The sequence below is a fragment of the Ahaetulla prasina genome, chromosome 3, assembly GCF_028640845.1.
Source record: "Ahaetulla prasina isolate Xishuangbanna chromosome 3, ASM2864084v1, whole genome shotgun sequence".
NCBI classification, from domain to species: Eukaryota; Metazoa; Chordata; class Lepidosauria; order Squamata; family Colubridae; genus Ahaetulla; species Ahaetulla prasina.
The window spans coordinates 126,371,925-126,387,373 of NC_080541.1; the positions used below are offsets into that span (position 1 = coordinate 126,371,925).

At 38.9% G+C, this 15,449-nt stretch overlaps 1 protein-coding gene across 1 annotated transcript; it reads right to left on the bottom strand.

Moving 5' to 3' along the window:
- Positions 1–4,418: 4,418 nt before the first annotated feature.
- On the bottom strand, positions 4,419–12,670 carry RGS16 (regulator of G protein signaling 16). Its single transcript, XM_058177983.1, has 5 exons — positions 12,548–12,670; positions 8,869–8,961; positions 8,102–8,163; positions 6,982–7,148; positions 4,419–5,577 (listed from the first exon to the last, which is right to left on the bottom strand). The coding sequence occupies exons 1-5, from the start codon at positions 12,589–12,591 to the stop codon at positions 5,377–5,379; spliced, it is 567 nt and encodes a 188-aa protein (XP_058033966.1). The 5' UTR covers positions 12,592–12,670; the 3' UTR covers positions 4,419–5,376.
- Between the last annotated feature and the right edge of the window lie 2,779 nt (positions 12,671–15,449).

Sequence of the window (15,449 nt, forward strand, 5' to 3'; positions counted from 1 at the left end):
GAAAATCTATTTCACTAAAAGTGCCCAACTGATGGGGAGAAGGAAGGAAGATTGAAATAAGGCCTTGTGTGGGTGGGTCTATTCTTTGGCTGGTCTGTGGTCCCCACATACCTCCCCATTCACTCTAATGGACTACAACACACTCTGTGTCCCTTTGGAACTTCATCCCCCCAAAACTTAGATTGGTCCTTGTGGAAACAATTGCACAAAACCATTTTTAGTTTAAGGACTTTAATGACCTATTTTGATTTCTTCTGTACACTAAGAAGATTCTAGAGCAGGCCCGTCAAACTGGCGGCCTAAGGGCCAGATACGTCATGCACAGGCCATGCCCATCACGGCTCCGCAAAGACAAACAACATCACAATCCAGCCCATGACATGATCAAGTTTGACACTCATGTTCTAGACCTAGAGTGATCCATTTTGTCAATTTGTACCTTTCACCTTCCTCTCTCATTTACTCAATCATGTGAGATACATGAAGACATTCTCTTATCTGGGAGTCATCATAGCTGGGGAGGGAGCTAGCATGTACTGTGATACATGCATGCATGCACGCACACCCACATATGCATGCACATACCCACCCACAAGCGTTGGCTTTGCTTTGCTGAGCTGGAAGTGAGCCTGTAAACAAGAATTCATCTCCAAATAGACTGAAATATTGACTGAAGGGTGGAAATAGCTTCAGAGACAGAATCTATTGATTACAATAAAAATTCACAAAGGGCAAAACCCAGAACAATGCATGGATAATCAGAAATTTTTCATTCAGTGCAGAAAATGTATTTCCCCTGGAAAGTGGGAAAACTGGCAAAGCTGGAAAGCCATTCAGGGGAATTACCCAGTGCCCAGAGGCTGTGTGAGGGTCTCAGAGGCTGTTAGTTTTACCACCTCATTGGGGGAGGGAAACCAATACCCCCTCCCAAATTTTTTTCACAGTCAGAGAATCCCACGGCTGCTATCCCAGGTCATCTAGCCGAACCCCTGTTCAAAGGTTTTGGTAATTATCTTCAAAGCGCTCCATGGCATAGGGACTGGTTACTTACGGGACCGTCTGCTGCTACCGATTGCCTCCCACCGACCCATACGCTCTCACAGGGAGGGACTCCTCAGGGTGCCGTCAGCCAGGCAGTGCCGACTGGCGACACCCAGGGCAAGGGCCTTTTCTGTGGGGGCTCCCACCCTCTGGAATGAACTTCCCCCCCGGACTTCGCCAACTTCCTGACCTTCGAACCTTCCGCCGTGAGCTTAAGACACATCTATTTATTTGCGCAGGACTGGACTAGAATTTTTGAATTTTTAAATTTTGAATTTGGTTTTAATTGGGTTTTATTATTTGTATTTCTATTTTAAATATTCGGCCTTATTGAATAAGTTTTTTAATTGTTGTTTTATCCTGTATTTATATGTATGTTTTATTCTGGCTGGAAACCGCCCTGAGTCCCTAGGGAGATAGGGCGGTATAAAAATGCGAAAAAATAAATAAATAATAAATAAATAATAAAGCAGGAGTCCTTATGTCATCCTGGAGAAATGGTCCAGTCTTGCCTTTACGTCCTATCTGGCCTATCAAGCAGTCAGATGGACAGTTGAAGTTTGCAAAGAAATAATGGGTTTATTATTCTGGCAGTTGAAGTCCCTAGGCCTTAAAATCACTGAGGTTGAGAAATAAATACCAATACATAAATGACTAGAAATAAATGGTTGTTAAGGGATCCAAATCTTCCGACTGATTTCTTTATTGAGCGTGGAGACACAAAATGCAGAAGGACCTGTTGTGCGTGACTTTCTGATAAAATTGTGTGGATATCCATTTTGTTGGAATATGTTCTACATGTGCTCTTTTTCCTTTTTCTGCTGTTCAGGGTTGCTGCAAAGAATTTGTGCTCATCGAAATAAAGCTTCTCTTGTAGGCATTTGGGTTGTTGTTTTGGTAGTGGAACACTTGGTTGGTGTTGGCTTTTTTGTATGCTTGTGTTTCTAGTTTGCCATTGTGGTCTCTGCTGTTTAGGATGTCCAGGAAGTGTAGTGAGTTATTGCTTTCTTCTTCTCTGGTAATCTGCATTACTTTGAACATGTTGTTGATGGTTCTGTGAGTGTTGTCTAATAGATTCTTTTTTATTATGGTGAACATATCTGATCTATATTTTGGATTATATTTGTGGAAGTGCTATGGCTTTTAGATGTTGCATAATGACTTCCACTATAAGTCCTGAAAACAGTGATACCAAGATGTGCCTTTAATTTGCTGGTAAGTTTGTCCATCAATTTGGAAGTATGTGGTTAGGCAGAGGTTTATGGGCTGTTTCAATCTTCATGCATTTGGCTAAGTCAGGTGGCTGTGGAACAATGTGGTCAGAGATTTTTGGAACAATGTGGTCATAATTGATTGGTCCTGAAGTCAAAATAGTTTAATATCCAGGAATATGAATATTGTGAGCCAATTTTTATGGTTAAATTGCATTATCCCCCATTCCCTAAAGCCATGACTCCCCTGAGAAACTACTGAAGCAAGTCATAAGGCAGGTTCACGAATCTTTAACTTTTTATGCTCAGTAGGATCTTGAAGTTGAATGTGTGCTTTTTAACATTAAATGCTGACTCCAAGTTGTGCATAAAGTGTGCATGTATGTCAAGTATTTTCCTTCCCAGAAAGAGGAATTTGCCAACATAGAAAAACCACTATGCTGAATTTTATTCTAATTTTCATCCTGGGTAACATATCTATGGAGATTCTCAATCATCCAGGTCACGGGTTGTCTCAAAGGTCTTTTTCAAAAGGCAACTAGACTTTCTTGGTTTTTTCCCCCTTGAAAATGTTTTGCTTTTCATCCAAGAAGCTTCTTCAGTTCTTTGGGACATCCTGGGAGATACTTCTTGCCTTCTTGACAAAGGCTCTCATTTAAAAACAGATAGTGGCTGATGCTTCATGTAGCAAGTCCTTTCCCCCCAATTTTTCCCTCACTTTTCAGAATAAAAGAGATTTCTGTGGTATCTGCAATTGTTTTATTTTTTCAAATAAAGACAACACATTCATGAAACCACAATGCAGTATCTCAATCATTCAGTGAAAGAACAGGAATATAGAACCACCTCCACTGGTGACTAAATAATACATATTCAAGCCCTTAGCAAAGTTTGAATCCCAGTCTGGATTTTTAAATGATGTCTAATCAGTTTGGATTAGAGAAGGGACTCCTACTGTTTTGACCAGAGGAACTACAGGGCTGCTCTAGCTAGTTCATTGTTGGCCACTGGAAAGGGCTCTAATATTTCTTAGTTAAATTTTAGCTTTAATCCAATTTATGTCTGGAAAAATGCCTATTCTGAAGAACATCTCAATAAAATCACTATTCAAAAGAACCAAGGCAGTTGTAGGGAACCCCTTCAATGGATCTGTATATGCAGATGTTCTAAGAATCCCTTGGCCTGCCCCCGTTTAGAAGTTGTCTTTTTTTTTAAAGTATTGCTATACATAACAAGGGTAATGATCTTTTATCAATAAAGTCATAGGAGAAGGTTTTCACCACAGATGACTGAATGCCAATGAAATGGAAACCTTTTTCAGATACCTCTTTATTACAGTTGATCAAAATAACCACATGATCATATTTTGCTTGAACACTCAAGACTCAGCCAAACATAGAAAACTATCCAGTGAAAGTATTGTATTGGTATTAAAATCACACAATGAGGATGAGTAATACAATATGTATTTATAATAGCTCACTCCCATGTCACACGATGCTACAATCAGTTCTGAACATGCACTCAAGAACTAGTGGTCAAAAGCAATAAAACTTGCTAAGTTATTGTGTGAAACTTTGGTTTCCTTCCAGCCGTTTTCAGTATCTCAATAATATAAACAATTCTAAACAGGCTTACAATTATTTATTTTGCAGCTGGTTAAACAAGAGAGACAAGATATATGGTATTTTAAATGCTACTTGGTGTTCAGTCACTCAAACTCTCTGATCTATATATCTCTCTCAATTGAGCTACTGATAGTTTCACAAGGATATGAACAATTGTCATTAATTTAAATACAGTATAGTGCTCTAGAAAAGCACACCCTAAAGAAGGAAAGTCACAAATGAACTATCCTACTGGTTATGTTTTATTTTCAACTTTCACTGAATCTAATGTTCAACAAGTGATTTGTGAAATGAAGCCCTGGAATTTAAGTTTTACACCATCCGTTCAACAGTGATGATACAAATTATCTCCATAAAGCAAGCAGGAAATTGTTCAATGGAAAATTTGTCCCTTCTTTTTCCACATTCATGCTATTAAATGAGCTTCAAATGGCTAAATGTATGTATCAGCATGTTCATGAAACATTATGAGGTAAACTAGCAATTCCAAGGGACTTATATTTGCAAAGGTGGTCTTGCCTGTCTCCCTCTTTTTAAAAAAAAAAAATCTGTAGATGTCCCCTATAAGTATATTCTGTAAATGCTATGAATGTGGCTAAAAGGCCAACTTTCAATTGTAGGCTCCTTGTAGCAATGGTTTATCCAAAGCACCTACTTCTAAAGTGCTGTGCTTATCTAATGCCCCATCACAATAAATAACAATAAAATGATAATAATAAATATAAATAATTAAAAAATAGGGCACATCTCCCAAGATTGCATATAATGTTCAGAAATAAATAAAACAAGGTCTTCTTTCAAATGTCTTTAAAAGGAAATCTGTCCAAGATGGTAGAAGATTGAGATGTATGAAGTAGCAAAGCAGATGCAGCTTTCCTTTTGAGTATAAACGCAAAACCATTTGGATGCAAAGCTCTGGAACACCAAGCTGATCACTGTACAAACATGCAGAGAACTGAAGGCCTCTGAGGCTGACATGCAATGGACAAAAATCTCAAACTGGTGTATGTTGTGTATACAAGTTATGAGAATTGTGCTATGTACAGTTTTTGGTCTGTGTTTATAGGTGCAGGGACTAGCTTTTGAGAGTGGATGGAGGCTATCACCGGTTCAAACAGATGAATCCACAGAGATCTCTCCAAAAATGGTAAACATTTTAGGAGAGAATCAAAATCCACCTTTCCCACAAATTTCTCATTCCCTTTCCTGTTGCATTTCTCTTCCTATCTGGAGACCTGAGTCTTCCTTGCATCGATTTCTTTTTCATAGGCTCTCTTGATATTTTCAACTCGCAGCCTCTTTTCTAGAGAAGGCCTACATTTTGTAGAGCTGCTGGGTGCATGGAAGCATTGGCGGTCCCAGGCATCCAGGCCAGGAAAAACCAAAGCTCTGCAATGGAAATGTTCTTAGCACCCTCCACTTGGATTCCAGCATCTCCAGTTTCATTCTGTGTCTCTGTTCCCCAACACAGTTCCAGATGATGACAAGGGATCGGCTCAGGTGTGTGCAGGTTTGCCTGTTCTATGGCTATTTGCTTGTTCAATCAGGTCTCTGTAATAAGCAGATTTCAAAAATCTGGGATAGGAGTCCTTCTCCATCAAGATGTATGTTTTTGCTTGTGCTTCTTCAAAGCATGTAGAAGTGGCCCCAGCAAGGTTTCTTCTGGTTGCCTCTCGAGTTTCATGGTCAAGATTTACCTGAAGGAGAAAAAATATGGTGAATGTACATCTTTGGTTATAACTTGATGAATGAGAAACAACACATACAATATAGGATATATTGTAACACCATAACAGAGGTAGGAAATCTCTTGCATCACAAAAAAGCTTCTGAGTTATAGGTCTGGATGGAAGAACTTTCCATTCCTTTAGAAAGCGTATTCAACAGTGAAAGATTTGCAAAGTAGATATCAAAAGCTTCTGGAAATCGACTCGGAATAAGCAAGCAAATATGAATGAACACTGAAAATTGCTTTGCAAGGTGGGATATTCTCAAATACATGGAAGAATTTTGGCAGCAGTTCATTCTCTGAGCTTGCTGTTTAGCTCCCGGACGTTTCAGTACCAGACTAGATAACATTTTCCATGGGACTTTGGGTGAAGCGTTTTGTTCAGTTTTTGTTCTATTTATATAGGTCCTATGTGGTGTTGCGGTCAGTTGCTCACATGACTAGTTGTTTGCATGGTACGAAATTCAGTTGGTAAGGAGATAGTCAGTTCTGTCAATGATTGGCTGCTTGGATGGTCCAGTTTTTTATAGGTTCATATACTGGTTCTAAGTCAATGTGTTTGTTAATGGATCCATCCACATTGACTTAGAACCATGTTGACTTATATGAACCCATAAGAAACTGGACCATCCAAACAACCAATCAGCGATGAAACTGACTATCAGTTGAATTTTGCACCATGCAATCAGTCACGTGACCAACTGATCACAACACCACATAGGGCTATATAAACAGAAGAAAAACTGAACAAAACATTCACCTGAAGCCCCAGTGAAGATGTTACCTAGTCTGGTAATGAAATGTCAGGAGCGAAACAGCAAGCTCAGAGAACAAACCACTGCCAAAGTCCACAGCCTGAGCTATAAATATTCTCTACATGGAAGAATCTAAACTTCTCCATTCACCTGTCCTCCTTTGGGCTGTGAGCCTTTCTCTTGCTATGCGCTATCAGCAAAAGCACTTATATTCATCTTCCCCTTCCTGGTTACAAGAACTATAGCTAGATCAGATGGTAAGCACCAAACTGGAAAAGCCAACTTAGATAACCTTGAAATTTCATGCCCTTCCCATTGTAAAGGCATTGTTGCCAACACAAAGATATATCTTGAAGCTGAATCTGCGTGCAATAGATGGACCTGATTATGTGCCACATGTTATACCTGAAGTCAGATCAAAAGTTAAAGTAATCCTATTGCAACACAGGCCTTTTAGAAAACTGCATGACTCAGCAGAAAAATTAATACCTATTCCTCTTCCTTTTAAGTACCTTTCTGAAGAACTCTCAGTTAGGGTCAGGCAAATTTTCAAAAAACAAAAGTTTGCTTTGAGATTGTGTTATTGACCTTTGAACTTATAAAATCATTTGACTCACCTCCCTGGGGGACTCATTCTGAACAAAGTCTTCAAAGATCCTGTTGGCTTTGGCTGCTAATTTTGCTTTTGAGGGGATTTTCTTATATTCTTCACAAGCTAACCAAAACTCCAGATTTTCTTCACTAAATTCTGTTTTAAGAAACCCATGAAATGCTGCCATGCCACCTGTAAAGAAGGAGGTAGAATAACCAGTTTAGAGAGAAGGAAAAGAAAGACCGTCGCTAATAGATTTTTAAAATGCTGCATGTTTTGCAAATTCTAATGTCAAGGACGATACATCTTAAAGATACATGGTTGATTTCTGGATGAAGAATAATCTATTAAACCCTATTGGTGTCTTATTTGTTTTGCCTTCTATTGTAGAAATTGGGATAGCAAAAATACAACATTAATGGGATCAGAATCCCCTCCCTGAGAATCTGGAGTGGTCCTACTGTTGCTAATTTTTTTTAAAAAATGGAGAGCAGGTCACGTTTAGCATAATAGCTAATTTGATTCGAATGAGAACCTGTTTGGTCTAGTGCAGCGGTGTCAAACTTGCAGCCCGCGGGTTGGATGTGTTACATGCTGGCCACGCCCACTCCATTTAGCGAAGGGGGAAAAGTTGTGATACATCATGTGACAACGCGAGTTTGACACCCCTGGTCTAGTGGTTAAGGCACCAGGCTAGAAAATCAGAGACTGAGAGTTCTAGTCCCATTTTAGGCAAGAAACCCAGCTGGGTGTCTTTGGGCCAGTCACTCACTCTCAGCCCAGTTTATCTCACAAAGTTTGTTGTTGTGAGGAAAATAGGAGGAGGAAGGTGTGTGGGATATGTTTACCCCCTTCAGTTATTTGTAAACAGATTAAATATTAGTATTCTCAGCCAGTTCAGACCTTTATTATTTGGGTTGAGAAGTCTATGAGCTATAATCTCTCAAAACTATGTTAGGGATGAATGTTCATTAAGTGATTTTATAAAGTATCTGCTTTTTTCATATCTAAGAAGATCCTCTGGTGCATTTTTTGAAGGCATGATTGGTTGGCAACCTTACTGAATCATGTGAAATCACACAATCGCTAGCTATTTGCAACTATACTTTTTTTTTTTTTACAAATTGTACAAGATGTGTACTCACTTCTGCTTCTCAGTAATCGATCAAAGGATTCCTTCCATCCAAGTGCTTCCTCCAAAGAATATCTAGATAAGGAATAATATTTTTAGAGCTTGTCCAAGAGATTTCAAAGAATAATGTTGTGAGCAAAGAGTACAGCCACTGGGAAGTGCAGAGGATTTATCTTTATCTATTTATCTTGGCTTCATTTCTCATAATCCCCATTCAAGATTGCTCACTGCTACATATCACCTCACATATGTTATGTCATTAACAACATTTAAATTTCTTATCCTTCATACCCAATGAAGGGGTAGAGATATTATTCTGGGGGCAATATTCTAAAATAAGCAAAAAATACTATCTGGAAATTGAGTAGCTGGGATATCCTGGATGAAGATTTATTGAAAAATCACTCTATTTTTTAATATAATGATTGAGATAACAGTGTTTTTCATTTTTAGGTCCCCCATTTTCACCCATTCTTCCATCATTTTCTTTTCAGAAAAAAAAGACTGTTATAAGACACAAAAGGCAAGTCTTATTTAGAAACAACCTCTCTTCAAAAACACCTCAGCCATTTAGTTGACTCAGAATGGCTCTTTGTCTTTTCATAAATGGAGGATGCAGCATAACAAACTGCCATATCATATAAAATGTTTTCTAACACAGTTAAAAAGCATTATCTAGGATGCCTTCTTCTCTTTGGCGTCAATTAGAAACTGAAATAACCCTAAAATTTTATTGCCCTTAAAAACCCTTCTGTTTTTGTCAACCAGATATAGACTTACTTTTGTTTGGTGCTCCAGCTGAGGTTTCCAATTTTATGTCCAAACTCTGGTTTATGAAGCAGAATTCCCAAACGTGTTTTAAACTCTTTGGCTCTGAAAAAAGGGAAAATATAATTAAAAATGGGATACTGAAAAACAAAGTACTGCAGTTACTAAAGGGTATCAAGACAGACAAGGATGTTCCTTCAAACTTAAGGTCTAGAAGAAGCTTCTTGGTTCAGGCAATTTAAGATAAGCATTTGCATGGTGAGACTGAGAGGTGTAGCATTTCTTTAGTATAATGCCACTACTTGGCTTTTCTAACCTTTCTTTTACTCCATTAGTAAATGCATTTTTTTAAACCTTTATCAACCAATCTTTAACTTGGCTATCCGTATTATACTGCTGGCAACAAGGATAAATTGAAAAATGGATTTTAAATAGCAGAATGCCATAATTAGTTTTCCTGAACTCACAGTATTTACTGCCTCAACCAGACTTAAAAACTGAAAAGGAAAACATTTTTTTTCAAGCGGAAGTTCTTGTATATATGCCTACTCTGCAATTGCAAAGTTAATTTGTAATTTAAATCCTTAAAGTTAAAAACTCTGTACTGTATTTCTTTAATTCTACCCCTTATTACTGAATTCATCAGACTTTTCTGTAGGGTTGAATCAGCTTTTTATTCCCACCTCTCACTTTCACCAGATATCCATTGCTTAATTCTCTGGACCATCTCTCTCAACCTCTCATCAAAAGCCACTCGTTCTAAGCTACAAACTCCAAGCCTCCACTAGGTGGCAGCAAAGAGATATAAAGAACACCAACTCTGCTCTTAATGGGTCATCTGGAGCAGGCTCTCCAACCTTGGTCCCTTTAAGACTTGTGGACTTCAACTCCCAGAGTTGAAGTCCACAAGTCTTAAAAGGACCAAGGTTGGAGACCTCTGATCTGGAGGTTTGTACCCCCAGATCTAATAGTTAGTACTACTCTTAAGTGCCTGGACCTCTGAAATGAAGTGATATGACATGTCATGACTCCAGCCTACCAGGGCATTAATTCTGTCAAAGTCTAAATTACCTTAAAAGAATTCAATATTAAAATATCTAACTTCTTAAAAGCTGCTCACAGTGGTATGGCATGTTTATTCCAATCATAATAGAAATATATATAGTTTCTGCTTTGTAAAACTACACAAGCATGTCAGTTCTGCAAAATTCTTAAGCTATTAGTTATCATCATTAATATGTACCAGAAACCAAGCAGTAGGTGCCAAAAAGTAATAATCATCAATAAACTGGTGAGCAATGAAAATGTTTGATCCTTCAAGAACGTATATAAAAATGCTAGCTATTATATCTATATCTTTAATCAACATATTTTGAATCACCATCATTATTACATGAGGTCAAAATTTAATGTTGTAGAAAAGCTGAACAAATAATTTCTGTACACATATAGACATAATTCTGTGATGCCCTTTTAATCTTCCTTTTTAAGTTTATTCTTTAAATCCGTTTACATTTTTCTTGCACCTTTTGCTTTTTGTTTATTAAAGCAATATTTAATCAAATTAAATGCTACTGTTTCTAGTATTTATCCAGCATGTTTTAAAAATGCATTTTCATGATTCCATATATCTTAGAAAAGATGCTCTTAGCCAACAATGAATCTAGATTATTACTATTCAAACTGATATGTATATTCCTAAATTAACTTTTATAGCATTTAGGATTAATCAGCACCATCCTGTTCACCAACTTGTAATTATATTTTTGTGCTGAACTCCTGAAAAATTAAACTGCCACATAATACCAAGACAAATCACAAATATTGCTAGGAACAGGACAAATATAAGTCAGACCAAAATAATGGTTTCTATAGTTTCAGAAAATTACAATTGCAGGCGCACTGCTCTCTAGCTAATGTCACTTATTTTTATGACTTCTTATGAAATGCCAGCTTTTGATGGGTATGATTTCTTTAGTCAACTGGTGCAGCCATAGGAGTTCTCAATCTATTTGGACCAGTGGGCTCATTTGGGAATTTTAAAGTCATGTTGTAGCTTTTCTCACAAAAGATTGTCATGGTAGTAAATTCATATATATCAGAAGTTAAATACTTATAAGGCACTGGAATTGCAACCACCTAGCATTTCCTAAGAATGGAATTGTTCTCGGAAATACAGATTGCACTTGTTTGGTAGTTTGTCACTTCTTAAAAAATTAAAATAACCTTTTCTTTAAGAATCATTTGTTGCCGCTAGCTTTGTGGGGACCCACTCTTACTCCTGGGCACCATGCTGGGGTCCAAGATGTGTGCCATGTGGCCTTCAAGTGCAGAAGGTCAAGGGGATCTTGATGATGGTTAATAGTCTATTGCTTTCTCACTCTGGTGCATCTGCATCCCTTTTGATCTTTCTCTCTGCTTGGACTTGACTGTGAACCCACTAATAGGCCTGGGCGCCCTTCATGTCTCTGTAGCTGTTGAATCTGAGACAATCAGGAATGTGGAAAATCAATTGGATGTTCCCAGAGATTTAAAAGATGTGATGACGCTGCACTTGCCTCTGACTGTGTCTACTGGTTAACTGCACTATTTCCTCTCAAAAGGTCACTAGAGCGATTATCAAGTTATTATGGTGTGATGCAGATACGGTCAGGGGCAAAGGAGAGGAGAGAGGTTCTGTAAATGCTAGGAATACGTAAAACCTTAAGGCTATCACTAAAATGTTATCCTGCCTTTTTCACACACAGTAGATGGCCAGCACACCAAAGCAAAAGTCAGATGCTACTGTCAAGCTCTCTTCACTGTCCTTTTCTGATACTTCTCTACCTATCAAAAAACCCACACTGCATGCTCCTCAAGGCAGACCCTCAAGCTTTTTTGCTGTGGCTATATTGTTTTACCAGGACACAAATAAAGTGCCAATATCATAATTATTATAATTATCTCCCATCCATGCTTCTACGCTACCTCTCCTCAATTGCTATTCCTCTTCGGTGACTAAGGCAAGGATGCTTTCCTTGCCACGATTCAAAGCATCCCCATAGCTGGTAAGAGTTTTCAGACTTTGAATGTTGTGTCACACCTGCCTAACCAGGGTGGTGCTGCAGCCATTCGGAGGTCTGGTCCCTGCTTGGTGCAATCACTGCGACAGTTTGGAGATGGCTGCCTGGCGCATCGCTTTCTATTCTTAGCTCACCAACCTCTGGCTGGTGTGTGGCAGGCATGCTAATGATGTGCAGTGCTACTTGCAGAGGGGTCTTCAAGAACTGCATTGCAAAGACACGGGAGAGTTTTGTACTCATTTTCTCCTCACAACATTTAAAAGCACACAAACAAGCCAAATGTATGAAGCAGACAGTCCAACAGTTCTCGAGAAGAGCAAGAGAAATATAGGGCAGACCTACCTATTTCTTTTAATCTCGTATTATTATTATTATTATTATTATTATTATTATTATTATTATTATTATTATTATTATTATTATTATTATTAACATTGCCTCCCTTATCTTTCCTCAGTGCTGAACTAAATAATGCTAACCCAGTTATTACATGCAATGGTACAATCAGGGTTTGGGATACAGACAAAGGTCATACCTGGTCACTACATGTGGCCAAATCAAGTCCAGCCCTGACTGTTCAGCAAAGTAATAATTTGCTAAGAGCTTCAATAATTTCCCCAGCCTCTTACCTTTCCAAGCAACTAGCAGGCAGTGCAGCTAAACCCCGGCACATGTTGAAAAAACAGTTGGATGGCTTGCTTAGATCTGCAGAAACTGGATTGGGGAGCAGTGGAGGGCTCTGATCACAGCCTTCCCCCATTAAGCTTTCAGCGCTGGAGCTTGGAAGCAGAGCTTTTATATCTTTCAGGAAGTGGGAGGGAGCATGAATCAAGCACACAGCTCCCACCCGCCTCTATACAAGAAGAATTGGAACTGTCCTTGAACAGCACAGTCATAAGTGGAATTCATAAAGAACAAGCCGGACAAAATATGGGTGTTTCTGTTGTAGCTACTCTTTTATTCCATGATTGAAGGGTACTTACACAGAAGCTGCAGTCAAGAGCTCAAGGGATGTATTTTTCTTCTCTGAAAAGCACTTGGCTGCTGCGCTAATCATCAAATAAAATATACACTTTAATAGCGAGTGCCGAACAGCCTTTGCAGTTCTTGTTCTTTTAAAAAATGTGATGACAGAGTCTACACATAATTTAAATAAATCAACCTAATTTTCCAGGAAACGGTTGGCGCTAGCACCAATGTAAGTGTTTTTCCTGGTGCAAGGAACTGGTCTAAGCAGGGCAGTGGAGTGGGAGATAGCATTCAATTGGGACAACAGTAGGGCAAGGCAAGGACACTGTGACAAGCATATCTACTTTGGCCCCAAATTAAAACCTGTTGGAAATAACTCTGGGTAAATAAGATATATATTTCTGTGTGGCCTTGGCAGAACACTTACTAGCTTCCAGTTTGGAGCAAATTGTGAACTCAGTGAAAGATAGAGACAGCCAGATCAGTGTGAGTACAGTTGAGGATCCTCCTTCATATCTTTTTACTGCCTACCTGCTCAAAGGCTGAAGGACTTTTGGGAGACACCTCAGAGCTCAGAAGTCTTCATAGCTGTAGAATGGAATCGCAGCCGCAGGACAGGGAAATAAGGGTTGGCAGGAGGAGATATCAGCCCACCTGGAGCCTCCATCATATTTTGGCATTTCCAACAGCAATCAAGTCAGAAGAAAACCCAAGGAAGGCAGCTCTGAGCAATGGGTCTGGGGTGCTCCTTTGAAAGAGAACTTATGGGGGTGGGACATTTGGCTTGTTGCTGTCTAATTAATGTATTCATGTTAAATTAATACCACTTTCTGGAAGATGGGGTGGTTTTAGTTTTTACAGCTTATATTTGTAAGACAGTTTGATTTCTTTTTATTTTTTTAAAAAAGCATGCCAATGAAACAGAGGTAGCCAACTTATAAATGCATTCAAATAAGGTTTTATTATTATTATTTTACCATTTTTACTGCAGGGAACATTCATAATGTACTGTAATGTACAAATTAAGAATTTGAGAGGGTTTTTTAAAAATGTATGCATTATTTGATTTCTATTTTTAATCCTTCATTTTGGGGAATGCTTCTACTACCACTTAGCTAAAAGCTGAATCCTGGCAATCAAAGAGATAATCCTGTAGGTAAAATAATCACAATATCAGCCTTCCACAAATATTTATAGAAAATACGGCTTACGTAATTGAATGATCCTCTCTCCTTCCCTGCTCTATAATCATCACTCCATAAAAACACACTGCCCCAATACACAGAAAACAACCATCAGACAGAATGAGTAAATTTTAACCAAGTTTTCTTATTGACAAACTATTTTTCTATGTAGTTTTCTATGCAAGTATGGGAGAGAACAAGGGCATATCTCACCTTAAAGCCCAAGGCAATGAAACATTTTTGCTTCCAAAGCAGCATTCACTGGGCTGAAACTGGCCTTTCCCATTAGAGATAAAACTGCTCTAGTAGCAGGACAGCTCACAACAGCAAAACCCAGTGGTAATGATGCATAGACTCTTGGGAGCATAATGCCCAAGCGTCATGGATATAGCACTGTCTATCCAAACCTTTTGGGCACCAGGGAGAAAGGTTTTTCTGGGGACCAGAGGGGGTGTGGTTTTGTGCGCTGCCTGCACCCTCAAATGGGGCTTCGCTTGTTTACGCAGCCAGGTTACTGGCTTGCCATGGCCTGCTGCCGGTCCATGGACCAGGGGTTGGGGGACAATGGTGGGATCATTCAGCCAGTTCACACCACTTCAGGAGAACTGGTGGTTAACTTTCTGAGCAGTTTGGTGAACTGGTTGTTGGAAGAAATCATTAGGGCAGAGAAACGGTTGTTAAATTATTTGAATCCCACCACTGGTCTGGAAGATCCCTCAATCCCCAACTTTATGGCTCTTAGCCAAAATGGTAAGGGAAATAGTATTTAGCTTTTAAAACTGTGAGAGGTTCATTCATGATCTTCCCCCATTTTCTCTGCATTTGAGGAAAGGAAAAAATAGCAAAAGAAGAGGCCAAAGACACTGCTTTGCTTAGCCTACTATAAACATTTAACTAAATGACATCAGAAGAGGAATTTAAGCAAGTGAAAAACAAAGGCAGGAGACAGAAATGAATTTTTTAAAAAAATCTCGTAGGCAGAAAAAAGAATCATGTCTCACAACATATTCCAAACCTCATTTAGCAATCCAGGTGCAGAATATATTGCACAGCTCTATCAACGTGCACAAGGACAATCAAAAGCTTAGCCCACCTAGAGAGGGCTGCTTATTAAGAGGATAGAAGAGTAAGAAGGGCTGCACAGTACAGATACTTCCAAAGGTTCTGCAACTCCACGTGATACCCAAATTTAATGCATTTGTGCCACAGATCATGCCTCCTGAAGCCTCCCCCCACCATCCTGATTGTGAGGCCACCGAGGTCTTTCAGGAATGTGCCAATTTATTTATGCTGGAAAGAAGAGACGAGAGAACCGTGTGAAATTTTCAAGCTTCTTGCCTTGCCCCAAAGCTGTGTTCTTTTTCCATCACTCAGGTCC

Excerpts from the sequence above, each read along its gene's own strand:
- RGS16 (XM_058177983.1), bottom strand. The coding sequence starts at position 12,591 with ATGTGCCGGGGTTTAGCTGCACTGCCTGCTAGTTGCTTGGAAAG. Across the intron at positions 7,149-8,101 it reads TCGATTACTGAGAAGCAGAA|GTGGCATGGCAGCATTTCAT; the intron begins GTGAGTACACAT and ends CCTTCTTTACAG. Across the intron at positions 5,578-6,981 it reads AGAATGAGTCCCCCAGGGAG|GTAAATCTTGACCATGAAAC; the intron begins GTGAGTCAAATG and ends TTTCTCCTTCAG.